This window comes from Martes martes, assembly GCF_963455335.1.
Source record: "Martes martes genome assembly, chromosome: 5".
In the NCBI taxonomy this organism is placed as follows: domain Eukaryota; kingdom Metazoa; phylum Chordata; class Mammalia; order Carnivora; family Mustelidae; genus Martes; species Martes martes.
The window spans coordinates 133686010-133712294 of record NC_137892.1 but is presented as its reverse complement, the minus strand read 5'-3'; the positions used below and the strand labels follow the sequence as shown (position 1 = coordinate 133712294).

Sequence of the window (26285 nt, the reverse complement as noted above, 5' to 3'; positions counted from 1 at the left end):
GAGTAACACTGGGGTGTATTATATGGAAGGGGAAGTCTTGGTTGTCTTGGCTTACATGAAGGGCCATCCAGAGAACCTTTAGACTAGTTGAACTCGACCTAGAGTTGACTTCCTGAGCCTATTGCATGAAACAAACTTCCCAGAACTGAATCTGACTAATCCACAGAACCGCAATGGCTTCTGGAAGCAAGTAATCGTCGAAGGATGGCAGTAGGCAGCTATAGCTAGATATTCTGCCATGTTACATGGCTGAACAGGAGGCCAAGCTCACAGTTTCTCGTTTTACCCTACCAGGCAGAAGGTTTGATGAGGGAAAGAGGTTTATGCTAGAGGCAAAAATAAAGATTTTAAAAACCAATAGGTTTTCTTCATAGCAATGAATTTCATAGCATTTCCCACTCTCATTCTCTGTCAGGAACCTTATTCCTTCTGGTGAAATCTGGCCCATAGCTTTCCTGAACCTGGAGACCTACACTGCTGGGAAGGCCTCAGATATTAAGCTTTTCCATTGACATGGGATTATTTTTCTTTGTTGTAGAGCTATACCTCTCTGCCCTTCGGAAATAAGTCCACACTTAGGTCAGGGAAGGACTCTGAGCTGTACATTGTTTCCAAAGAGAATCAACTTTCAAGTACTTGGCACTACTGATTCGAAGCTGTCATTGATCACACACAAGGAGTCCAACCCCTCAATGTGTCAGGTGGAAGTCAGAACCAGCTGTCAGCTGCCCACACTGCCCCGCACACTTTGTGAAGGACGTGCAACGGAGAACATTGTGATCTTTGGAGGGTTGGCGTTGAGGGGATCTTTGGGAGTGCCAGCTTCTCAGAGGAAGAAAAAGTAACTGTGAAGGCATGTACCATCTCATTTCCTCAGGAAGCCAAACCCTTTTCACGTTGAAATAATTAAAAAATCTTTTCCTAACCAAGGATGGCCTGAAAGTCTCTTTGTCTCACAGTTCCCCGTGCATTGAAAGGAAAGTGTTCAGCTTTATTGATGATTTTCTCTCTCTTTCTGACTCCCCTCATTGATCTTTTTGCCAATGTTGCTGGAGAGAAAATGTATGAGATAGGATGTTTATTTACTTTATCTGGATGTAGAAAAGTTCATTCTCTCAGATTGGATTATAATTTCAATTTCTTCTCCAAACACAGTCATAGGAGTGTGTGTGTGTGTGTGTGTGTGAGAGAGAGAGAGAGAGAGAGAGAGAGAGAGATGGTGCTACTGTTTGTAGAGAGAAGATACTACCTAAGACGCCAAGAGGATCTTAACCGTCTGAAGCCTGTGGTTCCCTCTCATATGCATGATCAGGAGTCAAGTGAAATCCAGCCATAATGTCAACTTGAAGTTCTCACATATTTCCATGATATCTCTTTATCAATAGTGTTAAGGTTATTTTAATAGGTTAACTTTTCCCCTTTTGTTCACACATTAGGATAGCCTAGAAGAGGATATGGGAGGCCAGATGGCAGTGAGCTTGGGGAAGGAGTACAGCTTTTGGTCAGTTCCCGTTGACCCAAATTGCCCAAACTTGGGTTTAATTTAGCCTCTCTATACCTTCTGCTTTTTCATAAGCAAAATGGGCCTGATCATACCTGATCTCAGATACATCTTCCAGGATTCTTTCTTTCTTTTTTTAAAAGATTTTATTTATTTCTTAACAGACAGAGACCACAAGCAGGCAGAGAGGCAGGCAGAGAGAGAAGAGGAAGCAGGCTCCCCGCTGAGCAGAGAGCCTGATGTGGGGCTCAATCCCAGGACCCCAGGATTATGACCTGAGCTGAAGGCAGAGGCTTTAACCCACTGAGCCACCCACATGCCCCAGGATTCTTTCAGTAAAAATGAGACATGTTTTGAAAAAGCATGATGAAAAAGTTGGAAGATATGAATTATTAGAAGCCCTTAACCACTCTTCCAAGTTACTGACTCACCAGAAAATGTCACCAGACTATTTTCTCCTGCCCCTCCATGACAGTTGCCTGATAATTGAACTTCCCAGTTTGTAGGCTCCTCTGGTTAGAGTAGGCAGTTAGATAGTAATGAGCAGGGCAGGGATGGAGCAGAAAGGCACCTGCTAAGCATCAAAGGGGGGTTGAGGCCACCTGTTGTGGTGAGGAAATCTTAGGCCAACATCAAGCTGAGGTTATGTGGTATCTTTGGGTGACTTTTCCCTCATTATAATACCATTTACGCTGCAGTTTTGAAAGATCCTTGCCCCTAACCAAAATTACCATGACAGTTCTGCTCAATCCAAATAAGGATTAGTATGTGGATTCCTGGAAAAAAGCAGACTTCCACCCAGAAGTGGAACTATGTCAATGAACATTCCTCCCCTAATTACTCAAAATACAACACAAGCTTGTAAACAGACTACTCTATGTATATATTGATAGATAGGTAGGTAGATACAGATGTAGATAAATTTAAAAGCTTTCTCTAGTCAATTTGTTTCAAAAGTGCCTTTAAGTTTTTACCTCTCTTCAAAACAATGGTTCTCAACTCTGCATGGATCTGGTTAGTTGGAAGAGATTTTAAATAAACACCAAATACCAGGCCCTCTGCAGCTCAGTGACATCAGAATCATGGGATGGGACCTAAGCAGAGGTGATTTTTAAAAGAAGCGTCCCATCTGGAGTTAAAAAAACACACATTGTTTTAGAGGAACTGGTATGAGATAACATAGATAATGAATTATGTATTTGTTTTATTTGAGGAAGAAGTCTCGGAACTCATATCAGAAGACCCTTTAGAAAATAAGATCTTGGGGGCGCCTGGGTGGCTCAGTGGGTTAGGGCCTCTGCCTTCGGCTCAGGTCATGATCCCAGGGTCCTGGGATCGAGCCCCGCATCAGGCTCTCTGCTCAGCGGGGAGCCTGCTTCCTCCTCTCTCTCTGCCTGCCTCTCTGCCTACTTGTGATCTGTCTGCCAAATACATGAAATCTTAAAAAAAAAAAAGAAAATAAGATCTTGGTCCTACTTTGGAAAATGGGTGAATAATCATGCATTTATATATTTTAAATTAAAACAAAATGCTTAGATAATTAAAAAGTAGTATGCATTACTTTTTTATGGCTCTCCACTTTAAGCACATTTTCAGTTTACCATTAATTCTGATTTTGTTAGAGTGCTTGGGTGGCTCAGTCTCTTCAGCATCTGCCTTTGGCTCAGGTCATGATCCCAGGGTCCTGGGATGGAGCCCTGCATGGGACTCACTGCTCAATGGAAGCCTACTTCTCCCTCTCTGTCTGCCACTCCCCTTGCTTGTTCTCTCTCTCTCTCTGTCAAATAAATAAATAAAGTCTTCTTAAAAATTCTGATTTTGTTAGATGTTAAATTCAAATACTGAAGCATTCTATTGGAAAAGAACATTGACCTCACTCTCTAAAGTTTGAAGATATCTACCCGACGAATAACTTTTATTTGCTGCCTGTCTTCATTATGACACAGGGTGAAATATGAAACCCAGCCCATAATGGAATCTTCCACTTTCTCTTCCCAAAACACACTCAGGAAATAGCCCCACTGTGGATTCTATACCACCAATCTGTGTGGGGGGGCATCTTAGCAGACCCCAGAACCCTGAGCTGCTACTCACCTTCTTCACAGGTGAGTGAGTCTGCAATGTGTGGTGTCCAGGAACCCTCATTGCACGTGTACCTTGATGGCCCAGCAACAACAAAGCCTTTGGGGCACGTTAGCTCAATGGAATCACCAATTTCATAAAATTTCTGAAACGGTGAGATCGTCAGACCTTCCTGTGCGACTGGCTTGAGGCACTGTGTCTCTGCAGGCAGAGAAACATTTCAGATTTGCTTAGTGAAGCAGAACATTGAACAAATGTAAGCAGATTTTAGGCAGCCCAAGAGGTGATTTTAATGCTACTTATTGCATGGGTGCAGCTTTAAGGGCCGTGTTTTGATCAGAAAACTGGAGTTCTGGGGGTGGGCAGAGGATCCCACCTTTCCCGTGAGAGACTCCTCCTCTGAGCCACTCCCTTTGGTTCCATTATCTGAGGTTCCCTTGCTAAGGATGTGGCTCCAGAAACTTCTCACTTTCATTACATTATTGGGACTTTGCCTTTCAAAACGTACTTTTTCCCTTCTTCTCCATAGCATGGGTTCCCAAGAGCAAGTCACCACAGTGTGGAAGACCAGAGGCAGGCATCCTAATTGACACTGGTCTCAACTCTGCATCACGGGGCTCCCTAGTAACTCTTTGGGGTTCCTACTTGAACCTTCTGGAAATCTTATTTTGACTTTACTGTAGCCTATAAATGGGTAGGCTTCTTCCTCTCTTCCTTAATAAAGGATGTGAACATGCTCCAAGGAGAAATCTGCATGTCACATAAAATCCCATTTCTGATACATAAGGAATATAAGTATCATCTTCCTGGGACTCATCAATTTGCATTAATTGAGACATTAGGCAAGGTCCTGAGGTCTGAGGTTCGATGTAGGTAGTAGACTTTCGGGATTTCTTTGCTAAGCACATGCTTTGTAGTCCTGAGTCTAGGAGGCTAAGATACAGCAGCCTGAGAACTGAAATAGGAAGACATTTTGAAATTGAATTTTACCAAATGAATCCTATTTTCTACCTCACTAGACCTTTTTACCCGAGTTATGAAAAAATCGTACAAAGTAGTGATCTGAGGGTGTCATTTTTGCCCTAGGTGTATGGGACACATTCATTCTTTAGAGCAGTCATGCAAAAACTCTGCCTATGTCTCACGTTGGCATTCCACGTCTCCTCGCCTCCACGTCCTGTCTGGTAAACATCTGAAGTACTGGTAGCCAACAGTTGTGAATCCAGTAAAGCATGAGATTTCCGCATCTTCCCCAACTGCGTACAGTTTCTTTTCATTCTAGAATTAAAACAGAAGCCACAAATCTTCAATGCCACCATCTCTAAATACCTCGGGGATAGTCCTGGATTCTTTCCGTTCCTTCGCTCCTGATCTCCTCCGTCACAGAGTCTTCTCAATTTCTACTTCTAAACATCTCTCAAAGCTCTCTCCTTTCCTTTGCCACCATCACTGTCTTTGTTCATGGCATTTATGATCTCTTACAAGGACAACCTTCTAACTGGGCCTTCTCCTAAGCTACCTTCCATATCGCTGCTCTAAATTTAAATATATATGCATGTGTGTATATATATATATATATATACACACACACACACACACACACACACATATATATATACACACATATATTTGTACATATATATACACATATATATAATATATACATATATTTTTTTTCTTAGAAACTTCCTTCCCACTGGATATAGCATGCCCTACCACTGTAAAAGTTAAAAATCTGTATATACTGACCCTAGAGTGGCTATAAACTGAATAAATAATGTATTCTACAGGGATTTGCTGTGGTGGCTAATCAACTACAAACCATTTAAAAGTGGTTCCTAGTAACCCAGGGGTCATTCTGTAGTTTCCCAGTTATGTGTAATTAAAGTACAACTACCGTAATGTGAGAGTTCACTAAAATCTTTGCTCCTGTAAAACCTACCTCTCACACAACGAAACCGCCGGCCATTCTCTGAACGTAATATTCTCAGTCATGCCACCATGTCTTTATCGGGCTGCTCCCTCCTTGCTCCACACCTTCTGTCTTCCCTTCTCTCAGGACCCAACTCAAATCGAATTTCCTCCGTGAAAACCTTCACTTTCCCACTTCATGAGGTGCACCATTCTCTCAGGTCTGGCGGAAACTCGTACAAAGCCCTATTTTTATAACGTGCGCTACGCTGCAGCTTCATTCCCGACCCAGGAGTGGCACTTCCACTAGCAGACTTCTGCCTCACCTGTCTTTACAAAGGCTTACTAACTCTGCTGAAAGAATGCACACCATTCTTCTGAGGGGGCAGTAATGTAACACTCTTTTTCCTTACTGAGAGAAGAAACATGCAAAGAATCGACTAGGAAGTTATTCTCTGAGAACTGAAATCGCAAATTTTGAGGGAAGTGAAAAAAAAAAAAGCTCTATTGTCAACTTTCATTATTACTTGGCCACACAATTCAACTTGTCTCCTAGAAGATGATTACTTTCCTGACTACAAAAAGATTATTCCACTACTGGTTATTATGGGTGTGGCTTTGTTTCTAAGGGAAATGGACTAATGCGTAGCATTAAGGATGTGGATATTTTATTCAAAGGCTGCACATTTCTTCTCACATTCCTCCCCAAATAAATATGTGTTCCTGAGCTTCTGCTTCTGTTTATCTTATGATGCTGGAACCTGTAAGTGTACGTTGCAGCCATCAAACTTCCACCACCACATCTGCTAGACTGACTGAACCGGGGAACTTTACCTAAAATCACTGTTGCTTGCTTACGGGGGTAGGCAATTACCTTCCTGTGCAAGGACACCGTTGCTCTAGCCTAGAATGAGGCATAGCTGCCTCTGTCTCGGAACGAGGGGTATCTTTCTACATGGAATCCCACAAGGTACTCATTAGGAAAAATCAAAATTATATTACGTTTGAGTAAAAACTACTGTCAGTAGAGAGTAGGTCTTTAATAAAGAGCAAAAGAGAGCAAAAAGTAATAAATATATTCATAGGAATGGAAACACATGTTATCTAATTTTATAAAAAGAGTCATTCGAATAATGAATCACTGTTAAAACCCTTTGTGTGCTTTTAAAATTAGAGTGTTGATCATTTTAACAGTGTTTGTGAGCAGCTGGCAAAAACAGGTTAAAAATTACTTGGGTATCAGGACCTGACAAAATGTAATTTTGAAGAGTATGTTCTAGGCCAGGGACTAGCACAGCTCCTCGGTAAAGGGCGGGCTACACGGGGTTTGCGGTGACTCCTCAGCTCTCCGTTTTTGCCACCATCGATAATACGTAAATAAACGAGTGTGATTGTATTCCCACGAAACTTTGTTTAAAAAAAAAAAAAGAAAGGAAAACACATGGCAGGGCAGATTTGGGCTGTGGGTAACATTTTGCTGACCCCTGTTCTAGGGGACTCATTCCCACAGTGGGCTCTAGACATAGTAGCATCAGTATGACCTGGCAACTCCTTAGGACAGTTTCTGGGCCCTACCCAAGACCTATTGAATCAGAAATCCCAGGCAAGAGACCCAGCAATCCGTGTTTTAACAAGCCCTCCAGTGCCCTGTAGAGTTCTCGAATCTCTGTTCTAAGGACTAAATGACATTTATCTCACTCCAAAATATTTCCTCCGCTTACAATCTTTAGACAGAAGACAAATGAACGCGGAGGGTACATTAGCCCGGACTAGGCTCCATAGATATTTATTTGCCAGCATTGGAGAATTGAGGGTTATTGATTTTTGATCATAAATATGATACAGTTGGAAAAAGATTAAAGGCTTCACTGAGTTTAAGAAAGCTAAAAAAATTTTTTTGAAGGTAAAATTAATTAGGGAGCATGCCTTCTGTGATCCATTTTAAATATTATATGTCTAATTTATATCTCAACCACAGACCTGACATATTTAGTTATTTTAAATCGTAGAAACATTGTAGCTCAATGAAAAAAGATAAAATTAAAAGGTATTAAAACTATATTGATTGCTGAAGAATTCTACAGGTTTCTAACCCAAGGCATTACAGGTTCCACACCTCCTATGACTAAGCTTTCTCTCTGAAAATGTCTTAGATAGTGGATTAGTTTGCTCAGACTCAGAAATAAACAGTCAGATCTTAGTCGCAGATTCTCACAAGTCATCTGAACCGATATTGTGGCCAAGCTCCACTTCCCATTCACATAATGGACCATTAGCTTAGGAGCCAGTAGTGCCGAGAAACGTAGGCGACCTGCTGTCTTTGGTCTTAACAACCAGGTGTGGAGACCTCTCCAGGGAATTCAAGACAGAGGCGTGGTAGAGTGTTTTTAAGTATTAATTTTTTTTTAAAGATTTTATTTATGTATTTGACAGAGATCACAAGTAGGCAGAGAGGCAGGCAGAGAGAGAGAGAGAGAGAGAGAGAGGAGGAAGCAGGCTCCCTGCTAAGCAGAGAGCCTGACGCGGGGCTCGATCCCAGGACCCTGGGATCATGACCTGAGCCGAGGGCGGAGGCCCTAACCCACTGAGCCACCCAGGCGCCCCTAAGTATTAATTTTTAAGTCAACAGAAGATGATTAAACTGGGAAAACAATGACGTTAAATAAAAGAAAATGCCTAGTTTATGTTCTATGGTTTGGATTCCAAAGTCGAAGTGAAGGTCAGGATGCTTACCCGGATAAATCCATTTTCCGGAGGAATTGGCCGAGGACACCCTGAATCTGATTCTGTCTCAGGGAGGTCTATTTCTTTCCTGTCTTCATCATCACTGACACATGGCTGTCCACTAAAAGGGGAAAGTAAATATGTGTGTATAATGTAACAAATGTGTGTGTGGGGGGGGTGTATATAGACACCCACATACACACAACCCATTTACACATGAATGTGTACGCATATACATAAAGAGAGGAAAACATTAGAGAGAAATGGGTAGCACCAGGTCCACCAATACCCCCACTAACACACTGCGTTGAAATAGGTAAAATTCTGATTCTTTACTTAGAAGAAAATAAAAAAATCCCCGTCACCCATCCTTACTCGTTCTCCATGATTGAAAACGTGCAGTGCTCCTCTTGCCGCTTCTCCCCCTCACAGTTTTTCCCTCCCAGTTGGGGGCTGGGGTTGTTGCATTCTCGGGTTCTGGATCTCTTGTAAGTAGCATCACACGTGGTCCAGGAAGACCAGCAGCTCCAGCTCCCATCCACCGCATCTGGAACACAGGAAGCCCCCCGCCATCCTGGTGCAGCTGAGATAGCCGGGGGCGTGAAGCCCGCGGACGTGGTCTCTTCACTTTTTAGCTGTGTGATACTTTGAGGACTGTCACAGGGTTATAGCGAAGATTAAAAGAAATTACCTGTGCAAAGGGCCTGACACCTTGCCTGACTTCCCTTTCCTGTTCCCACAGCCTGAATAAAATGGCAATAATTATGAATCATTTTCGACTATCAACAACATATCACACATATGTAGATGCATACATATATATATGAAGACAAACTTCTGAATAGAATATATATCAAATTATTTTCTTAAAGGTAATAGAATACATTGTTACCCGCATGACACATCCCCTTTCTAAGGAGGATTAGAGGTAGCCATGAACATTATTTAGCCCTGTATGAAAACTTGGATGGGGGCTTAATTTATCTCTGATTATAAAGCCATCGTCATTCTACATTATACAACAGAAGAGGTTTATAACAACAGTATCACATACTTTATTTTATAGTATGGTTTATTATTTTATTTATTTTTAATAAATTAACAATTTAATTTTAAATTAATTTAAATTTAAATTATTAAATTAAATTTTAAATGTAAATTTTTAAAATTAAATTTTAAATTTTTAAATTTTAAGTTAAAGTAAATACATTTATTAAATTAAATTTAAATTAATTTAATTTAAAATTAAATTGACCTAATTTTAATAAATTATTTTATTTATTTATTTATTATTGGCCACAGGTGCCCAGGTTACAGGCATTGTGCTGCCTATTCCATACATATATAAAATCTTCAGGTACATACTAGCATTGTCCCCATTTGATGATGAACAGATTGAGGCAGAGAGGGGTTGGGTGACCCCCCAAGGCTACACAGCTGGTAGATTACAGCAGAGCCTCACCAGGGCTGTTTGTTTGACTTTAGAGTCTAATTTTTTACAGGCTTCTTTTCCTTGTGAGTTTGCATAAGGTGAAAAATAAAAGTTTTGTTTTCCTTGACCAACTTAGGACACCTTTTGGTGGGGAAGAGGGGCCTCCCCCACAGGAAGGCACGGATACTCACTGGATTTATAGTCTGGGGAGCGTCTCTCACAGTTGTCTCCGTAGGTGCCGCTCTGGCACACACACAGACACTCGGTCCCCGAGAGCGTGGGGCGGCCGTTATTAGGGCATGGAGCGCACCGGCAAGGGTCAAACTTGGCCGCATATTCTCGGAAAGCTTTCTTGAGGTTGCTCCTTCTTGTCACCGCACAGGGGATGTTTCTCACCAAGTCCGTGATGGGAGCAAGCTAAGAGCAGATGGTAGAGAGGAGGTGTGGTCCACCACATTCCTTGGGCATATGCTGCCATCACTGATCAATTCGCATGGACTGAGAGGAAAGGTCTGGAAAATCTCACACTTCAAAGGGATTATTGTGCAATATAGCATATCTGCTTTTTGAACTAGTGGAGGAAAACCATCTGCATGAGGGCAGGGGAGATTCTTTTCTTTCCCTTCTAGGGAGGGTAGAGCAGCTCCCTACAGGATTAGCCGGATTCCCTGGTCCCTGATGTGATGTCTCTGGCGCTTACCTTCCCTGGAATTCTGGTAGGAAGGAAGCCTCCCAGGAGGTGTCGCTTACTTGGACTTACACCACATTATTCAGTAAGCAACAAATGCATGCCTCAAGTCACTGAGAGAAGTGATGGAGAGTTGGGCGGCTCACGCACGCTCTGCCAAAACCTCATTAGGTTTGATTTAAGCAGAAAAATCCAGAGAGGGTGAAGAGAGGCTTTCTGTGTTCTTTTTTCCACGGACAGGATTGGCTCTTGGTGGGACTAGATGAAAAACTATGGAGCGGGAGAGATGAACTTGCCCGTAAGATGAATGGAAGAATTACGGTAACAAATAATAGAGCTAACACAAAATCAGGGCTCATTTTATTAACATTTGAAGACCTCAAAGGAATGACTATGTAATGCAGCATATGAGTCACAGGTGCCCAGATGGGCAGCCAGATCTCATTTTCCCATCATAGACTGTGGAGCTCAATGTATCTTCACATTGCATGTAAATTATTCTTCTTTCATAGTGATTGAACTCCTTTATCTTCATTTAAATGAAATGAGCAGAAAAGCCTCTCTGCGGGCTTTAAAAATGTGTTTATGTTTAGTCAAAACTGGTTCTAAATGGCATATGACTGATATGTGGGCAAAGTATTCCATCAATAATAAAAATCACCTTTTTACGTAATCCTAACAAATACAGGACAGGTAATTTTAATCAATGGTGATAGAAACCGAGAGCCAAATGGGTCTAAGACCCCATTTATCCCACAGAGCTAGACTGAAGATTTAGGCATGCTCATCGAATAAAAAGTTGCAAGAAAGGGACACATCAGGTTTATTGTACAGATGGGGCGCTGAAGAGCACCAGTTAAGGCAAGCCTGAGCAGATGTATTCCCCCAATTCCCCTTCCTGGGGGCTCCTGGGTGGCTTAGTCAGTTAAGCAGGTAAGCGGCTGCCTTCATCTCAGGTCATGATCTCAGGGTCCTGGGATTGAGCCCCACAGCGGGCTTCCAGCTCCCGGTCCCTGCTAGGTGGAGATCCTGCTTCTTCCTCTACCTCTGCCTGCCACTCCCCATACTTGTGCTCCCTTTTTCTCTCTCTGTCAAATAAACAAATAAAATCTTAAAAAAATAAATAAATTACCCTTCCTGGTGTTTTATGTGTGCTAAGAATTCTAAATACTGTACCAGAGATCGCTCATTTGAAGAGCAAACACAATCGATATGTAATTTAACATTTAAAAAAAAGAAATGCACACTAAAGAAAGACATTTCCTTTCTCATGTGCGAGGAAAACGGAAAAGGAATTGCGTGGTGTGCAGTTTGGGCTGCTAGAGAACAACTTTAGCTCTCTTACCCTAATATTTCTGACACTTACCTCAAAGTCAATCACAGTGGGATTTTCCTTCACGGATTCTAACCACTCCGAAAAGTCCTTCTCGGAAGGACCAGAGTTCCCCCTCTCCCACACCAAGGCAGCGGCGTACCTACTCCTCCCACCTCGAGTCAGGGAAATAGATTTCTCTGCTCCCTGCAAAACCGAACCTGCAAGGTGTTTCAAGAAAACGACTCATTTAACTTTACTGCACATTCAAACTTTAAAGAAAAGCCTGTTTGCATGGGAGGAGAAGTAGATGGTAGTCACGTAGCTCCATTAAAAAAGCTAGTGAAAAGCGAGAGAACACTCCACCTCAGCCCTCCAGGGAGTTCAGTAATAGAAATGATAAGGGCGTTAGCTGTTCCCATTTATTAAGCAACTTGTCTATGCCAGGCACTTTGCACTGATTGTCTTAAGTTATTCTCACAACAATCTTGAGAAGTTGATATTATTATAAACACAGGCACTGAAGCTAGAGGTAATTTAGCCTGAACACATGTCCAGTAACTAGGGGTGGGGTAGAGGGAGGAGGCTGGGGCATAGATGCTGCCCAAGTCCAGGCTACTCTGCTCCCAGCTCTTGGAAGCCGGAGCTCCCACTTTTGATGTGTATCAGCATATGACTTGGGACTTGAGAATAGCACAAATCACCTGGTTTCTGTTATCCAATCAGTGGACTGTCAGGCTGGAGATTTCCATTTAAAGATGATAGAATGCTTTTAAGCTCAAAGACAGGGGCAAAAGCACAACTAATCAAAGAGGAAGAAAAGGTTAAGCCTCAAGATAACAGGTGGCACATTGTTTCTTTAGGAGCAACGCTATTTAATGTACAACATGCAGATCTTTTACATAGATTTTCAAAAACAATTCCTATGAGCTAATGATGTTTTTAACTAGTAAGGGTAAGAACTGAATAATCGGAAACCATAGTGAGAAATAAAAGCAAATGGAGAGGAGGTTAGTGATCTGGGTGAGAGTTAATGGCATTAATTTTGCATCTATTATGCAGTACAGATTAGCCATGGCTCCGTTGATTTGAAGTTCTACAGTGAGAATCTAGAACAAAGAGCCCAATGGGTGAAGTACTCTCTCTGTGAAGAAAGTACTGTATCTCTTTCAAAGTGAGGTTGTGTAAGATAACACAGAGGGGGTATAAGAAAACATTTTAGAGGCTTTTGTATTTATTTTTCATATAAAAAAGGAGAGAAATTAGTATTTGTCAATATATCATGTACCGATTGTCATTAGCTCTGACATGCTAGTTCACATTTGGCTTGATACCATGTATTTCATGAACGGATTGACACCAGTAAGAGTTAAATATGATAAGCATGGGGTCCTGAAGAAGGAGTGAGCATTAAGTCTGTTTATACTCCATGAGCTAGCTGGAACAGAACTAACTCTTGCAAGAGAATGAGTGGTTTAAAACGATTCCAGGAAGGAAATGCATATGGAGGATGGTAGTAGAAAGAAGAACAGATGTTTCTGTTAGTTACACAAGCTTCTCATAAGCCACAACATGAGACTGATACCAAAGCTGCCCAAAACATATCAAAAATTTCAAGGAGTTTTTAATGAAATATTAATTTGTCATAGTATGAGCAAGACACTGAAAAATTCTGTTTATTTCATGTAAGCTACCTTTCAAAATTTTCTCTTTTCCATGTCTGTATATATTTTTGTGCATAATATATTTTTAGAATACCACATTTATAAAGTTTGTTAGTATTTTTTAAGTAAGTATATTAGGGATATATAGCAAAAAAAAAATGATATCATTACAGATTTTAAAAGTTTGGAATCCGGTGATTTAATCAAAGGAGCTCAGGATCAGACGTCAACAAAGTATGTTTTCATGTGTGTTTTACTCTTAAATGTGCTTTGACATTAGGCAAATTTTCATCATGATTAATAAGCATTTGTTGAGAATCTGCTATATGCTAGGTTAAAGACTGAGAGAAATGTAAAATATGGCTTTTGTATTTGAAGGACATAGACTCTCAATGAGAAGAAAAAATAGGTACATAAATAATATTAGCAAAACCATAGAGAACTAAAAAAGGGAAGAAAGAAAGAAGGACGGAAGGAAGGAAGATAAGAAGAGAGGTTAGGGAGGGGAAAAAAAGGTGCACAAAAAGCTCAACATTTTGTCTTAGTGTTAGAGTGGTACAACAATTAGAGTGGTACAACAATTCAGGATTCCTGAGTTAGGGCTGTGGAAGAATTCTGTGATTTTAGGCACTTAGGGAGGGTGGTACTATGAAAGGACTTCAAGGCAAAGCTAAGACACGGTAGGGAGCAATGCCCTCCCAACACGGGCAGAGACCTGGAATGAGGGGCTGATGGTTCCATGTTCTGGAAACAGTGCCCATGGACAACCACTTGAGTTGAAATTGAAGGTTCAGGTAGGGGAAAAGCAGCAAGACAGAGAGGATCTGGATGGAAAGTCAAGGAGATTGGACTTCATCCTGTAGGTTTAGAAATGACTACACTCCCTAGAAACATTTCGAGTTAGAGAGTTCAGATAATTCAGGAGTATTAGCAATGTGTCACATGGGTAGCAATGGCTAATGGATAAACCAGTATGGAGACCATTGTAATACACTCGGATTTTGCAGTGTCCTCACCTCATTCTTACAAGCTGAAAACTGTGGGTCCATATTTGACATTTTCTCATTTCTTTGTTGGATGAATTTTATAATCGATAATAGAGCATTTTTTTTTTTCAGTAAGTATATTCTCAAAATTCTCTCAGGTTTTGAGTTGTCCTCCTATTACCTTTATATGGGAAATTATTTTTTTTTCCCCTCTCTCAGAAGTTTGTGGACATTAAAGCATTGAATTTAGTTATAGAATTATATAGAATATAGTTATAGAGAAGTCTGAGGACAGACAGTTTTTGTTGTTTTGGTTGTTCTGTGGGAAACCTGTTCCTTCAGTCAAGATAATTGAATAATTCTTTTTTTTTTTTAAGATTTTATTTATTTATTTGACAGAGATCGCAAATAGGCAGAGAGGAGGCAGGTAGAGAGAGAGAGAGGGGGAAGCAGGCTCCCTGCTGAGCAAAGAGCCCAACGCGGGGCTCGATCCCAGGACCCTGAGATCGTGACCTGAGCCGAAGGCAGAGGCTTAACCCACTGAGCCACCGAGGCACCCTGAATAATTCATTTTTTAAATCTTTGTATATAGTAAATTAGTTAGGGTTTGTCTTGAAGTTATATATTTGAACCATATCTCTGATGCATATAATCAAAACAAATTTGTTCCTTTATTTCAGGGATGTATTCATATATAGTTGTGTCTTTTTTTTCTTTTCTTAACAGTTTTCCTCTTTGATTTTTAGGGATTTCTATTGCAGGAATACAAATTTCCACACCCTAAAATATCCAACAATTATATTAAATTATATTTGTCATTCCATTTCCATTAGATTTTTCTTAATAAATGTTACTACCTAAATTTTCTCTGCATTTATTATGAATTACTTTAAATCCTTCTAAATGTGATTAACTTTCTTGATTTTATTTTCAGGCAATTATATTTTGTTCTTGCAGTATCTAATTTATTTAGAACTATAATGGTGATATTTTTCCATGTTTGTTTGTCTTTGTACCTTAGCTTTGAAATTTGCCTTTTTAATTAATTCTTATAATCTTTTTGTTTCTGAGCACTTGATTTATTGAATTCACATTGTTGTTAATTTTTGCATGAAAAACTGGTATAGAGTCTATATCCATTCTTTGGTTTATATTAATAGGTTATTTGTTTTGCATGTTCTTTTTTCTTTTCTTTTTTTGCTGTAATATGCATGCATAGTTGTCATAATTTACACTGCATGTAAATTATTCTTCTTTCATAATGATTGAACTCCTTTATCTTCATTTAAATGAATGAGCAGAATAGCTTCTTTGAGGGCTTTAAAAATGTGTTTATGTTTAGTCAAAATTGGTTTTAAATGACATACGACTGATTTGTGGGCAAAGTATCCCATCAATAATAAAAATCACCTTCTTCTTAAATTGCTTATGCTTAACATGGGCATATACATGTAGATCATCTATATGGTTGAATATTCCAAAATTATCTGTTTATTATTACAGTAAACATTTTTATCTATTCCTTATCTGTCTCCCCAGGAGAATATAAGCTTTATATTTTAGGAGTTTCTATGATTCTGCTTCCTTTTGTTGTTAGCTGAATGAGTAGCGTTCAGTCAGGCAAAGTCAGAAAACAAGAGAACTTTAAACAGAGGAAGGAGATATTTAAAATGACAAGGCACAAGAGAGAGTATGCCTTATTTAGGAGACTATATAGTTCAGCTAGGCAGAGAGCGAGTGAGAGAGAGAGAGAGAGAGATGCAGGAATTTATCTTTAAGGCTATGTGAAACCATGACATGTTTAAGGCATGAAAATTGCACGTTAAGGTTTTCCTTGGAAAAGTTTCCTGCCACAGGAAATGTGTAGAAGAGATTGGAAGAAGGCACTGGGAGAGACAAGGGGACCGGGACTGGTTAGGAGACTTTTGTGGTAATCCGGACTGGAAATAATGAACAGAGCGCATGCCCGTGGAAACGAAGAGACGAGGGTAACTTGGGGAAGTATCAAGGATGTAGAGTGATTATTCATTGGATATGGAGGCCAGAAAAAAGGCAAAATTAAAGAAAACACTCAGGTTTCTGGCATGGTTGCTGGAGCCTTATAGAGTGACAGACTCTCAACAGTCTGTATTTTTAATGGTTGTTTATACGTGTAGTTTGTAAGCTCCTCCATAGGAAGGCTGCCTGACACCCATGTTTACATCACAGTGCTTAATACGGAGTTCGGCCCATGGGAAGAATTGATAAATGTTCAACAACCTAAGTATAAGATCAAGAAAAACTTAAATATTTCTCTTATAAGTAGTGTTAATGATATTTTATTTTCACCTTTTCCCCCACCACACAGATGGCTCTGAGGTAGATAAATGAAATAAAGGAAAGTTAAAAATAGCACAGTCACAACGTAACGTGGTACTCCAGTCACAGTCACCTGCGGACAGGGCAAGCTGCTAGGAGAGAGGAAGTACCCTTACCTTCGTATTTCTCGGACATCTTGTTTTTGGTGCACCGGTATTCCACTTTTGTTGTCTTAAAAAACAAAAAGCGTTTCTTTGTTTCAAACCGGACACAGTTTCGGATTTCTTCCTCTGTTAAACCTAGGAAATGAGAGTACAAACAGCACATTCTGAGAATGCACCCCTGAGAATTCAGAGAAGAAGGGCATGAGGCTCTGGACACTGGGGAGCTACAAATACTCGGTATTGGCTCCCATCTTCTCCAGTTCCAGTAAACTGGAATGGTTCCAGCTTTCATCTCCAGATTCAGTCCTTTACAAACCCTGGGATGATCCCGAACAGAGGAGTAATTTATGAGTCCCTGCTGTCTCTCCCATCAGCACTGGCCCTAGGAGGCAAATACAAGGTGTCTGTGGCCCATTCCATGGGGCTCATGTTGGCCTCTCCCTGTGGCCTACACACAAGGAACCCCCAAACTTGCCTGTCCTACTGGCCACAGCCACTCGATAGCCCCACAGATGAAGAGATGAACACATGTTCTGTGTGGTGCCCTGTCAGGCCTACTTTTTGGGCACAGCTAATTCTGTGAGGCCAGAGTCCACCTCATTTAGTCCCCGGTCATCACGCAGAATGGAAATCTTGTTGCTTGTCCCTCCTTCCCTGAACACTCATTCTCATACTCGTCTCCCTGACTTAGCTGCTCCTTCCACCTGTCCCTCCAAAACCCTTTTGTTTTCTCTCAGAAATTCTGACTTGCTGACCTATGAACTCTTCTCAGTGTCCTCACTGACTCTTTTCTTCCTTATCTTCATTCAAGCCTATACTCCTTGTTTTTCTTCATGTCTCGGAGGGAGGGGGATACTGCTTCATTCCCAGCCCTGGAGAGCTGGGGTTGATCTCCTCCTAGCTTCCTGGTGCTGCCATAAGACGGAAGTCTTGTCAAAACCCTGGGGCTCCAAGGCTTAGGCCATTCGGTTCTAACATCTTTAGTCTTCATTGTTCTTGCCTTTTACCAAACTTTCAAGCATCATTTGTTGAAGAACTTGACTTCTGACTCACTCTTTCACACTCCCATCCTTGCCTGTATTCTCAATGACTTCAAAATCCATGCGACGTCAGGGATTAAGTGGGACACAGTGCGGGGAAACGGGTCTGGCTATTTGTAGGCTGAGTTGGTGCTGCCTATCTGGGGTAATCTGAAGAGAATCAACGTTTCCTTTTTTTTAACAGCTTCCTAAAGACTCTTGACCTGCTACCGGAAACAGTAAAATTAGAATCCAGATTTTGGGTTTTGTTTTTAATGGAATTTATTTAAATCGAAGTACAGCTGACACAAGAATTCAGTTTTTTGACTGTTAGTTAAAAATTGCCTTGCAATAAGAAATAACACAGAGGACATGGGGAGATGGAGAGGAGAAGGGAGTTGAGGGAATTTGGAAGGGGAGATGAACCATGAGAGACTATGGACTCTGAAAAACAACCTGAGGGTTTTGAAGGGGCGGGGGGTGGGAGGTTGTGGGAGCCAGGTGGTGGGTATTAAGGAGGGCACGTATTGCACGGAGCACTGGGTGTGGTGCATAAAAAAATGAATTCTGTTACGGTGAAAAGAAATTTTTAAAAAAATTAATTAATTAATTTTTTAAAAATTGGCTTGCAAAACACGAGCACACAGGAGATAGGGCTGTTAGTATCAGCTCCTAGGCACCGTAAAGCAAAGGAGTTCATCAAATGCTGATATTTAGGATTATAGATTATAGTCAGCAGAGGAGTGTTTTTAGACCTTGAGGTGCTGTTTGGGTGTGATGCTGAAATTGAATTCTAAAGACACAGATTACTGAGAAATGAGGTCAAGTAGAAGGGAATGCGGTCTGCTTACTTCACAGTATTTTCAATTGTTGGACACGTTTGAAGAGATGCACTGTAAGTCTTCAGTGAAAAATTCTTAGTTTGAAGCCCTCATGTTTACCAGTTTACCATGAATCTTTAACTCTAACCAAAAAAAAAAAGTCTGGTTTTCTTTTTTGGTGAGGCTGAAAAAGTATGAGTCATTTTCTTCTGGTAGTGCTGTTCTAACAAGTAGGTCAGTCAAATGTTGAAGCCATGTTAGGAATTTAATGTGTCTATAGTGCATAGTTCCCATCCTTTTTTAATTTTTTCATTAGGTTTTTATTATTTATAAATGAAAATTAAATTTTATGTATCCAATTCATTAACTATAACATAATTCATCGACTATCAACTTAGTTAATTTCATTTTCTGAGGGCTAACAGAGAATCTTGGAAGATTTGAATGATGAATTCCTTGTATGAGCCATGGTGTTGGTCACGCAGTGGTCACAATGTCAAGGCTTTATCAGTGAATTTCTATATAAGCCTTTCTTCCCCTGTATTTCCTGTAGCTTGCAGCACTTGGCCTCTCAAACCTGAGTGTCCTTTTGATGCAGCCCAGGGACAAGTATTTCAGAAATGTCCTCAGTTGCTCTGACGGGGCAAAGGTCAACAGTGTTAGTCAAAAATGTCATATGGAGAAATAGTGGGGCCTGTAACTGTTTTCCAGTTTGGAGTAAGAAATGACTTCTCAACAAAAGATGTTTAAAATTATCATCTCGCACAATATGATAGTTTAATTGTTTAATGTTTTTACTGTATTTCTGAAATTCTGTTCACCGAGCACACTGAAGCAATGTCAACTTTTATTCAAGGTTTTAAATTGACTATGAGACATTGAACAATAGAGGAATAAATGAAGGATGCAAATAAAAAGCAATTTAATTTTGTTTTCCTCTTCTCGAGGGAGAAAAGGTACTATGAAATATTCAGGTCATGTTTTTGAAATTAATGACAAGGGATACAATTCTTATTGAATAAAGGAAATAAAAGCTAAGCCTATACTTTAGTTTCATGTTATAGCTCAGCAAAGAGAAAGGAAATGGAAAAAAGTGAGAGGAGGCCAGAGTATATATTCATCTAGAGAGTGGGCAAAAACAGGTAAGCATACCCACTAGAGAAATCTCATTTTATTGAGATTTTCTTCCATCTGGATGTGCTTCATCCTAACCACGATTAAAACTGTGCACCAGTATCATTATTGTGACTCAGAGAAATATATACATATACACATATATATATATACTTATTGAATGTAAGAACATGTATTATATATAAGAATATTAAATATAGAAACTGAATAGACATATGTACACTCTAAAGTATATATGATATATCTATATCTATATATAGCATTTGTGTATGTGAGTAGGTAGGTATATATGGTCATATATTTCCAGTTTCCTATCACATCTCAAACTCCTTCCTTTCCCTTATTATGTGCACCTGTTTCTACCTCTATTTATAGAGAAAGAGATGGAAGGTGAGAATGTTTCAGTAGGAAAGTATAGTTCATCACTTCATTTTGGTCATGGGTCTTCAACTATTAAAACGCTGAATGGTTGATTAAAGATTCACATAGTTCTTTAACTGACCTGATCTCTAAGCCTTTAGAAGCCTTGCTGTGAATGCACGATGAGTATAGTTGATCAAGTGAGAAATTATTCTCTGGGCTACAGCAGCAAGTGACCAAAATAATTTCATCCCAGGGGTGAGATGAAACCAGTCAAAAGCCAGAGGTTTTCCACAACCATTTTTGCTTAGCATTAATGGGGTATTCTCATGGCAGAAGATACCAAATTCATCATACAGACATTGCTCCAGTGGAAAGAAGAACAGAAATGGAACATAAGGTTAGGCAATCTGAAAGCCCACCACAGCATAAATCTTTTGGATTTCAGTGACTCTGTCAGGTAAAAATTTTTTAGGCCCTCTTACTGAAAATCCTTCTCAAAAACATTTATCCCATCTTCTTTCTTAGGAAGGTAGATAATGAGGGATAGCTAGTCACTTAAAGTTTGGAATAACTGAGGAGAGCCACATTAAACATTAGTATTTGCCATGATGAGATTTAAGAGAGGGATTGACACTAGAGTGACCTGAAGGTTGGCCTGATGTTGTTTTTTTAAAATAAATTCCTGATTTCTTTTCTTTTCTTTTCTTTTTTTTTTTTTTTAAGATCTATTTATTTCTTTGAGAGAGAGAGAAACAGAAAGAGAGAAAGTGGTAGAGGGGGCAGGGAGGAGAGCAGAGGGAGAGAGAAAGAGAATCCTGAAGCAGCCTCCAGGCTGAGCATGGAGCCAGTTACGGGGCTCGGTCCCAGGACACTGATATCATAACCTGAGCCCAAACCAAGATTCGGCCACTCAACCGACTGGCACCACCCAGGTACCCCTTGATTTCTTTCATATAAAAGTCACCTGATCAAGAATTCTTATTTATCTGGGATAATTGGTCAGTTGAGTTCTGGTTACCATAAAGTCTCCCAACCATGTCCTTAAGAGACACATGATAGAATCATCAAAAGGGCCCTGTGTCATTTCACAAAGGAGTCTGAAAACAAATTTATCCAACGGTGCTTAAACTGTAATAATAATTACTATTCACAATTTAAGGTAAGAATAGTTACAGAATAGTTAAGAATAGTTAAGAAACCAAGATTTATTTATAAACCAATGCTTATTTATAAACCAAAGCTTATGGGGAAGCAGAAAAATATCCCTGATTATATCCCAAAATATAAAGTTGCAAACTTTCCTCAAAATAAAAGTGCTTCTTATCAGGCTTCAAGTTTTATCACCAGTAGGTGCATATCTAGCCCACATTAACTTAGTCCCTTGTCAAGTCCTTAATTGATCTTTTATCTTATGCCCTTGGCTTTTACTTAAAAATCATTAAAAGAAAAAGAAAGCTAGTGAATTTCCTATAATTATTGTTCTATAAAATTACTATCTCCTATAAAAATGCTATAAGTAAATTATCTTTTAGATTTTAATTCCAGGACAAATTTCATTTTCCTTGAGAAAAATAGCATGCATCTCTCTTTCATGTTATCACTGCTGTGTAGCTTATGATGTTCCCAGATGTCAGGAAACAAACCTAATGTCCAGTCAAAGAGGAATGTATATTTATTTTTCCTTCTTTTTTTTGGTCCTAATTTTCTATTTTTATTTTATTTGCTTGAGTGTGTACCTTTTGGTTGTTCTTCATACCATTTTGGAAATAAAGTGGAGTCTAGAAGCCGATAAAGAAGAATTAAAATGACAGAGTAAGAGAAAAATGAATTGCAGGCAGTCAAATCAAGTTGAAAAAGAGGGAGGGCTGCAAAAAGCCTACCTGAATTCTTGAGTTCCTCGAGGCTAAACTGGTAGAGAAGGTCATACACGCCGCCCAGGGAGCCGGACGTGAAATAGTGAGTCCCAAAGTCATCAAATATTCGGCTGTACAAAGCGAAGTTGTATTCTAGAGGTAGGTGGTTAAGTGCTTTCAAAAAGACATCAGAAAGCTGCAGATCTTTACTTTTCATTGTGAAGTTTGAAACTTTTATCACTTTATGGATCCTAGTAAAACTAGAGTCCTAAATGGAAGAGGAGAAAAGAAGAAGAAAAAAAAAACCAAGATGGTTAGACGATTAAAGGTAATGAAAGTTTGAAGCGTCAAGCTTTTAAATGTCGTCCATTTATCACCAGCATCATCCTGACCATAGTCTGCTAACAGCTTTAACTCTCTGTGGCATGCTCTCACACACAAAATTAGAACTTTTGGTTTACTTCCCAGGGTTTTTTCCTGAGACGTTCAAAGTGTGGAACAGATAAGATTATCTCAGTAATGTGAACTGTGTGAGGGAAGCCTAGGTTTGGTAGGCGGATCTACCAAAAAGAGATCCAGGATCGGAAAAGTCAATCTTTCATTCTTGATTGTCAATCATGGTTGCATCCCTACTGAGTGTTTATTTAGAAATTCTTGCTAATGCGAAACGTTGAAGAAGGATTGCATAAATTTTGAATTGGAAGTTATGCAACTGAGAGTCAAGTCCCGGCTTTGTCCTTAACTGGGAAAACGCATCTACATTCCCCAGGCCCCAGATGTCTGTGAAATGTCACCTGGGGCACAGATGAGGACTGTGTGACAGGTGACAATACCACACCCCTTTCAACTCTAACATGCTATGATTCAAAATTACTTAGGGTTAAAATTAAACAACATTATTTATATTCCCTCCTCTACCCATAAACTCGAATATTTGTTTGAGAGGTGTTTTTTTTTTTAATTGTTTCTTGTTATGCCAGGTTAATTTATGATTTGGTAGTTGGTCTTAGACCCAAATCTCATTCCATTAAATTGTTCTTCTACATATCCACTGAGTTTTCAGAGTATATCCACATATATTGTTCTAAAAATATTATATATACTTTATGTATCTCTCAATTTTAGCAAAGTGTAGTGTTTGAGTAATAGCAGAGACAGGAGTATTTTTTTTATTTGCTAATGTATTTTAGCAAATGAACTTTATCGTAACTATACACTATTAATAGCTATTTTCCTGTGTGCTATAATTAAGGCATAAAATGGCTGCTAACACAAAAGAAAAGAAATAATCACAAAGATTGAAAAAGAGTCACCATTTGCACTTTTCCCTCTCTCTTTCCGTTCTCTCTACCCAATTCCTTTCCACCCTGGCCTCCTTCTTGCCTTAACACATTTCTCTGAAATATTTATAAACCAATTCTGTGAAGCAAATCTTAAAGTTGAGACCGATATATATATCTATGTCTCTTTCAATATCTCCATTTCCCTGATCATTATGGACTATATTTTTAAGCAGTTTTTTTCCAATCCTGGATATGTTAGAGCAAGCTGGGGGACTTAAAAAAAAAAAAAAAAGGCAGAATCACATGCCCCACCTGATATTCTGAATCAGTAAGTTAAGAGAAGGGCCATGAGATGTATATTTTTACTTCCTACTAATTCTGATTTTAACTTGCTTTAAGTGTATAATTTGCAAGGGGGTATGGGCTAAATGGGTCATGGGCATTAATGAAGATGTATGTTGTGATGGGCACTGGGTGTTAGACGTAGTGATGACTCACTATATTCCACTCTTGAAGTCTATACTATATGTTAACTAACTTGAATTTAAATAAAATCTTGAAAGAAAAAAATATATAATTTGCATTACTTGACCATAAAAAAGAATGAAATCTTGCCATTTGCAACAACATGGAAAGAGCTAGAAGAGTATAATGCTAAGCAAAATAAGTCAGTCAGAGAAAGACAAATACCAAATGATTTCACTCATATGTGAAAATTTAAGAAACGAAACATATGAACAAAGGGGAAAGAAAGAGAGACATAAAAAACCAGGCTCTTAGAGTGCCTTGGTGGTTTAGTTGGTTGAGCATCTGACTTTGGCTCAGGTCATGATCTCAGGGCCCTGGGATTGAGCCTTTCAGCCTGCTTATTACTCAGTGAGGAGTCTGCTTATCCCTTTCCCACTCCATTTCCCTCAGCTCCACCCTCCCGACTCATGCTGTCTCTGTGTCTCTCTCTCAAATAAATAAAAGAAGTCTTTAAAAAAACACAGACACACTCTTAATTATAGAGAACAAACACGGTTGGGGTGGAGGGGTGAGGTAGGTGATGGGGACTAAGGAGGGCACTTGTGATGAGCACTGGGTGATGTATGGAAGGGTTGGATCACTATATTGTACACCTGAGATGAATATAACACTGTATGTTAACTAATTGGAATTAAAATAAAAACTTAAAAGGAAAAAGAATATAATTTGGTAAATTTGAGGGACACTATGCTACCTATAGCCCATTCTAAAGTGCACTAACAATTTATGTTATAAAAGGAATCTACTCTACTCTCATTTTTCTTTTATGTGTTCATATCACCAGAACTTTACTCATTTCACAGTTTGTTTAAATTATGAACAAATGAATGAATGAATAAACAGATAGCTTGAAGTGTAACATAGTGATATGAAGAGTGGGCAAAAATCAGACAAACTGATTTCAATGCCCAGCTCTGGCATCTACTCTCTGTAAGATCATAGGAACACTTAGCTTCTTGGACTTTAGTGTAGTACATAATACACGGTAGATACCTGATAAATATTTCTTGGGTTAAAAATAAATGTATGTACTTTAATTTACTCATCTGTAAAATGTTATTAAAAATATTTACTCTGACTCCCTCTTAGTGTTCTTTTGAAGATAAATGAAGTGCCTAGGAAAATTATCTATAAAGTGTTATAAAATCTCTTATTTATGTAAGCGTATGAATAGGTGAATAAATAAAAATATGAGAGGCACTATGGTAAAGGCAGGAGGAGCCATAAAATGGCGCCCTCCAGCCACTGTTCCCATCTGTTCCAGTGTTGGTAACTCTTTTCACCTCTCCCCTCAGGTTCTGTGATTCAGGGCTCAGTCTTTCCATTCACCTCTTTGGAAAAAAAAAAAAAAATAGTACACAGTAGTGATTGTAGTGAGGAACAGATACTATTTTAAAATACATTTGTAAATGTCTAAAAATGTCTAGTATAAATCTATCCCCTAAATTGGAAAATGTGTCTGGGAGTTTTCATATACAAATAATAAAAGAAAAAGCAACAGAAGAAGAAAGGTTAATGGATGAAAATGTATCTTTACATATTGAAAGAGTTTCATTGGTTCCTGGCAAGATCAATGGAAGAAGTCTAATACTTACTTACAACCTAAATCCTAATCAACAACAATAAAAACTATAAATTTCCAGATAGAGAAAATAAAAGAAAGAAAATCAACTCTGCATGTGATTTTTCCTATGCAACAATGAGAAGTAGAAGATAGTGGAATATCCACCAATTACCAATGAAAGAAGACTATGATCCAATATTCCTATATATGGCCAAGATATTCCATTATTGCTCAGGAAAAATGTAAGCATTTTAGATCTATAAGGATTTAGGGAGTAAATGTAAAGACACACACACACATACAATATATAAAATATAACACAAATATAAAATACAGACTATGAACTTTATAAATGTTATTGAGGAATCTTTAGAGAATATAAGAGTCAGAATAAAATGCAAACTAACATATGTAATATAAAAATGAACACAAAACAATTCTAAGAAAGGGAACACAAAGGTTTTGAACTATCTCAGTAAAACTGAGGTTTAGTGGTGGGGGACCAGAAAGGTAAAGGAAATAGTGGGGGTGGGGTATAGAGAAGTAAAACATCTTTTGGGAACTATAGATATTACTTCATGGGATAAAAGAAAAATACAGGTTTAATTATGCTTGTTAATTAAAGAAAGAGAACCACAAGCAGAATTTAAAAGTTTAGTAGCACTTCCAAAATGATCAAAAGGACAAGAAGCAGTAAACAGAAATGAGACAAAGATAGCAAAAGTAAAGAAATAAGAAACAGCAACAAAATAAAATGAGTAAGAAAAAATAAAAAGGAAGAAATATAATTTAGTATTTCAGTGGGTATATTAAATCAAAGAAGATGAAATTTCCCTAGCAAAGACCTGTCAGATTAAAAAAGCAAAGTTCTGTTACATGTGGTTTATAAAAAATGTAACTAAAACAGTAAGACAAAGAGAACACAACCATAAATACAGCCAAATATATGCATCATTAT

General features: G+C 39.0%; 1 protein-coding gene across 1 annotated transcript in view; it reads right to left on the bottom strand.

Annotated features, from left to right (window-relative positions):
• The window catches only part of C6 (complement C6), a 59706-nt gene that overhangs the window by 10680 nt on the left and 22741 nt on the right, over positions 1 to 26285 (bottom strand). The window contains exons 9-16 of the mRNA XM_080803313.1: positions 21980 to 22220; positions 16775 to 16897; positions 11705 to 11871; positions 9842 to 10067; positions 8594 to 8765; positions 8228 to 8339; positions 4729 to 4861; positions 3596 to 3784 (exon numbers count right to left, since the gene is read on the bottom strand). Coding sequence (XP_080659439.1) covers positions 3596 to 3784; positions 4729 to 4861; positions 8228 to 8339; positions 8594 to 8765; positions 9842 to 10067; positions 11705 to 11871; positions 16775 to 16897; positions 21980 to 22220 — 1363 coding nt within the window. The remainder of the gene's footprint in view (positions 1 to 3595; positions 3785 to 4728; positions 4862 to 8227; positions 8340 to 8593; positions 8766 to 9841; positions 10068 to 11704; positions 11872 to 16774; positions 16898 to 21979; positions 22221 to 26285) is intronic.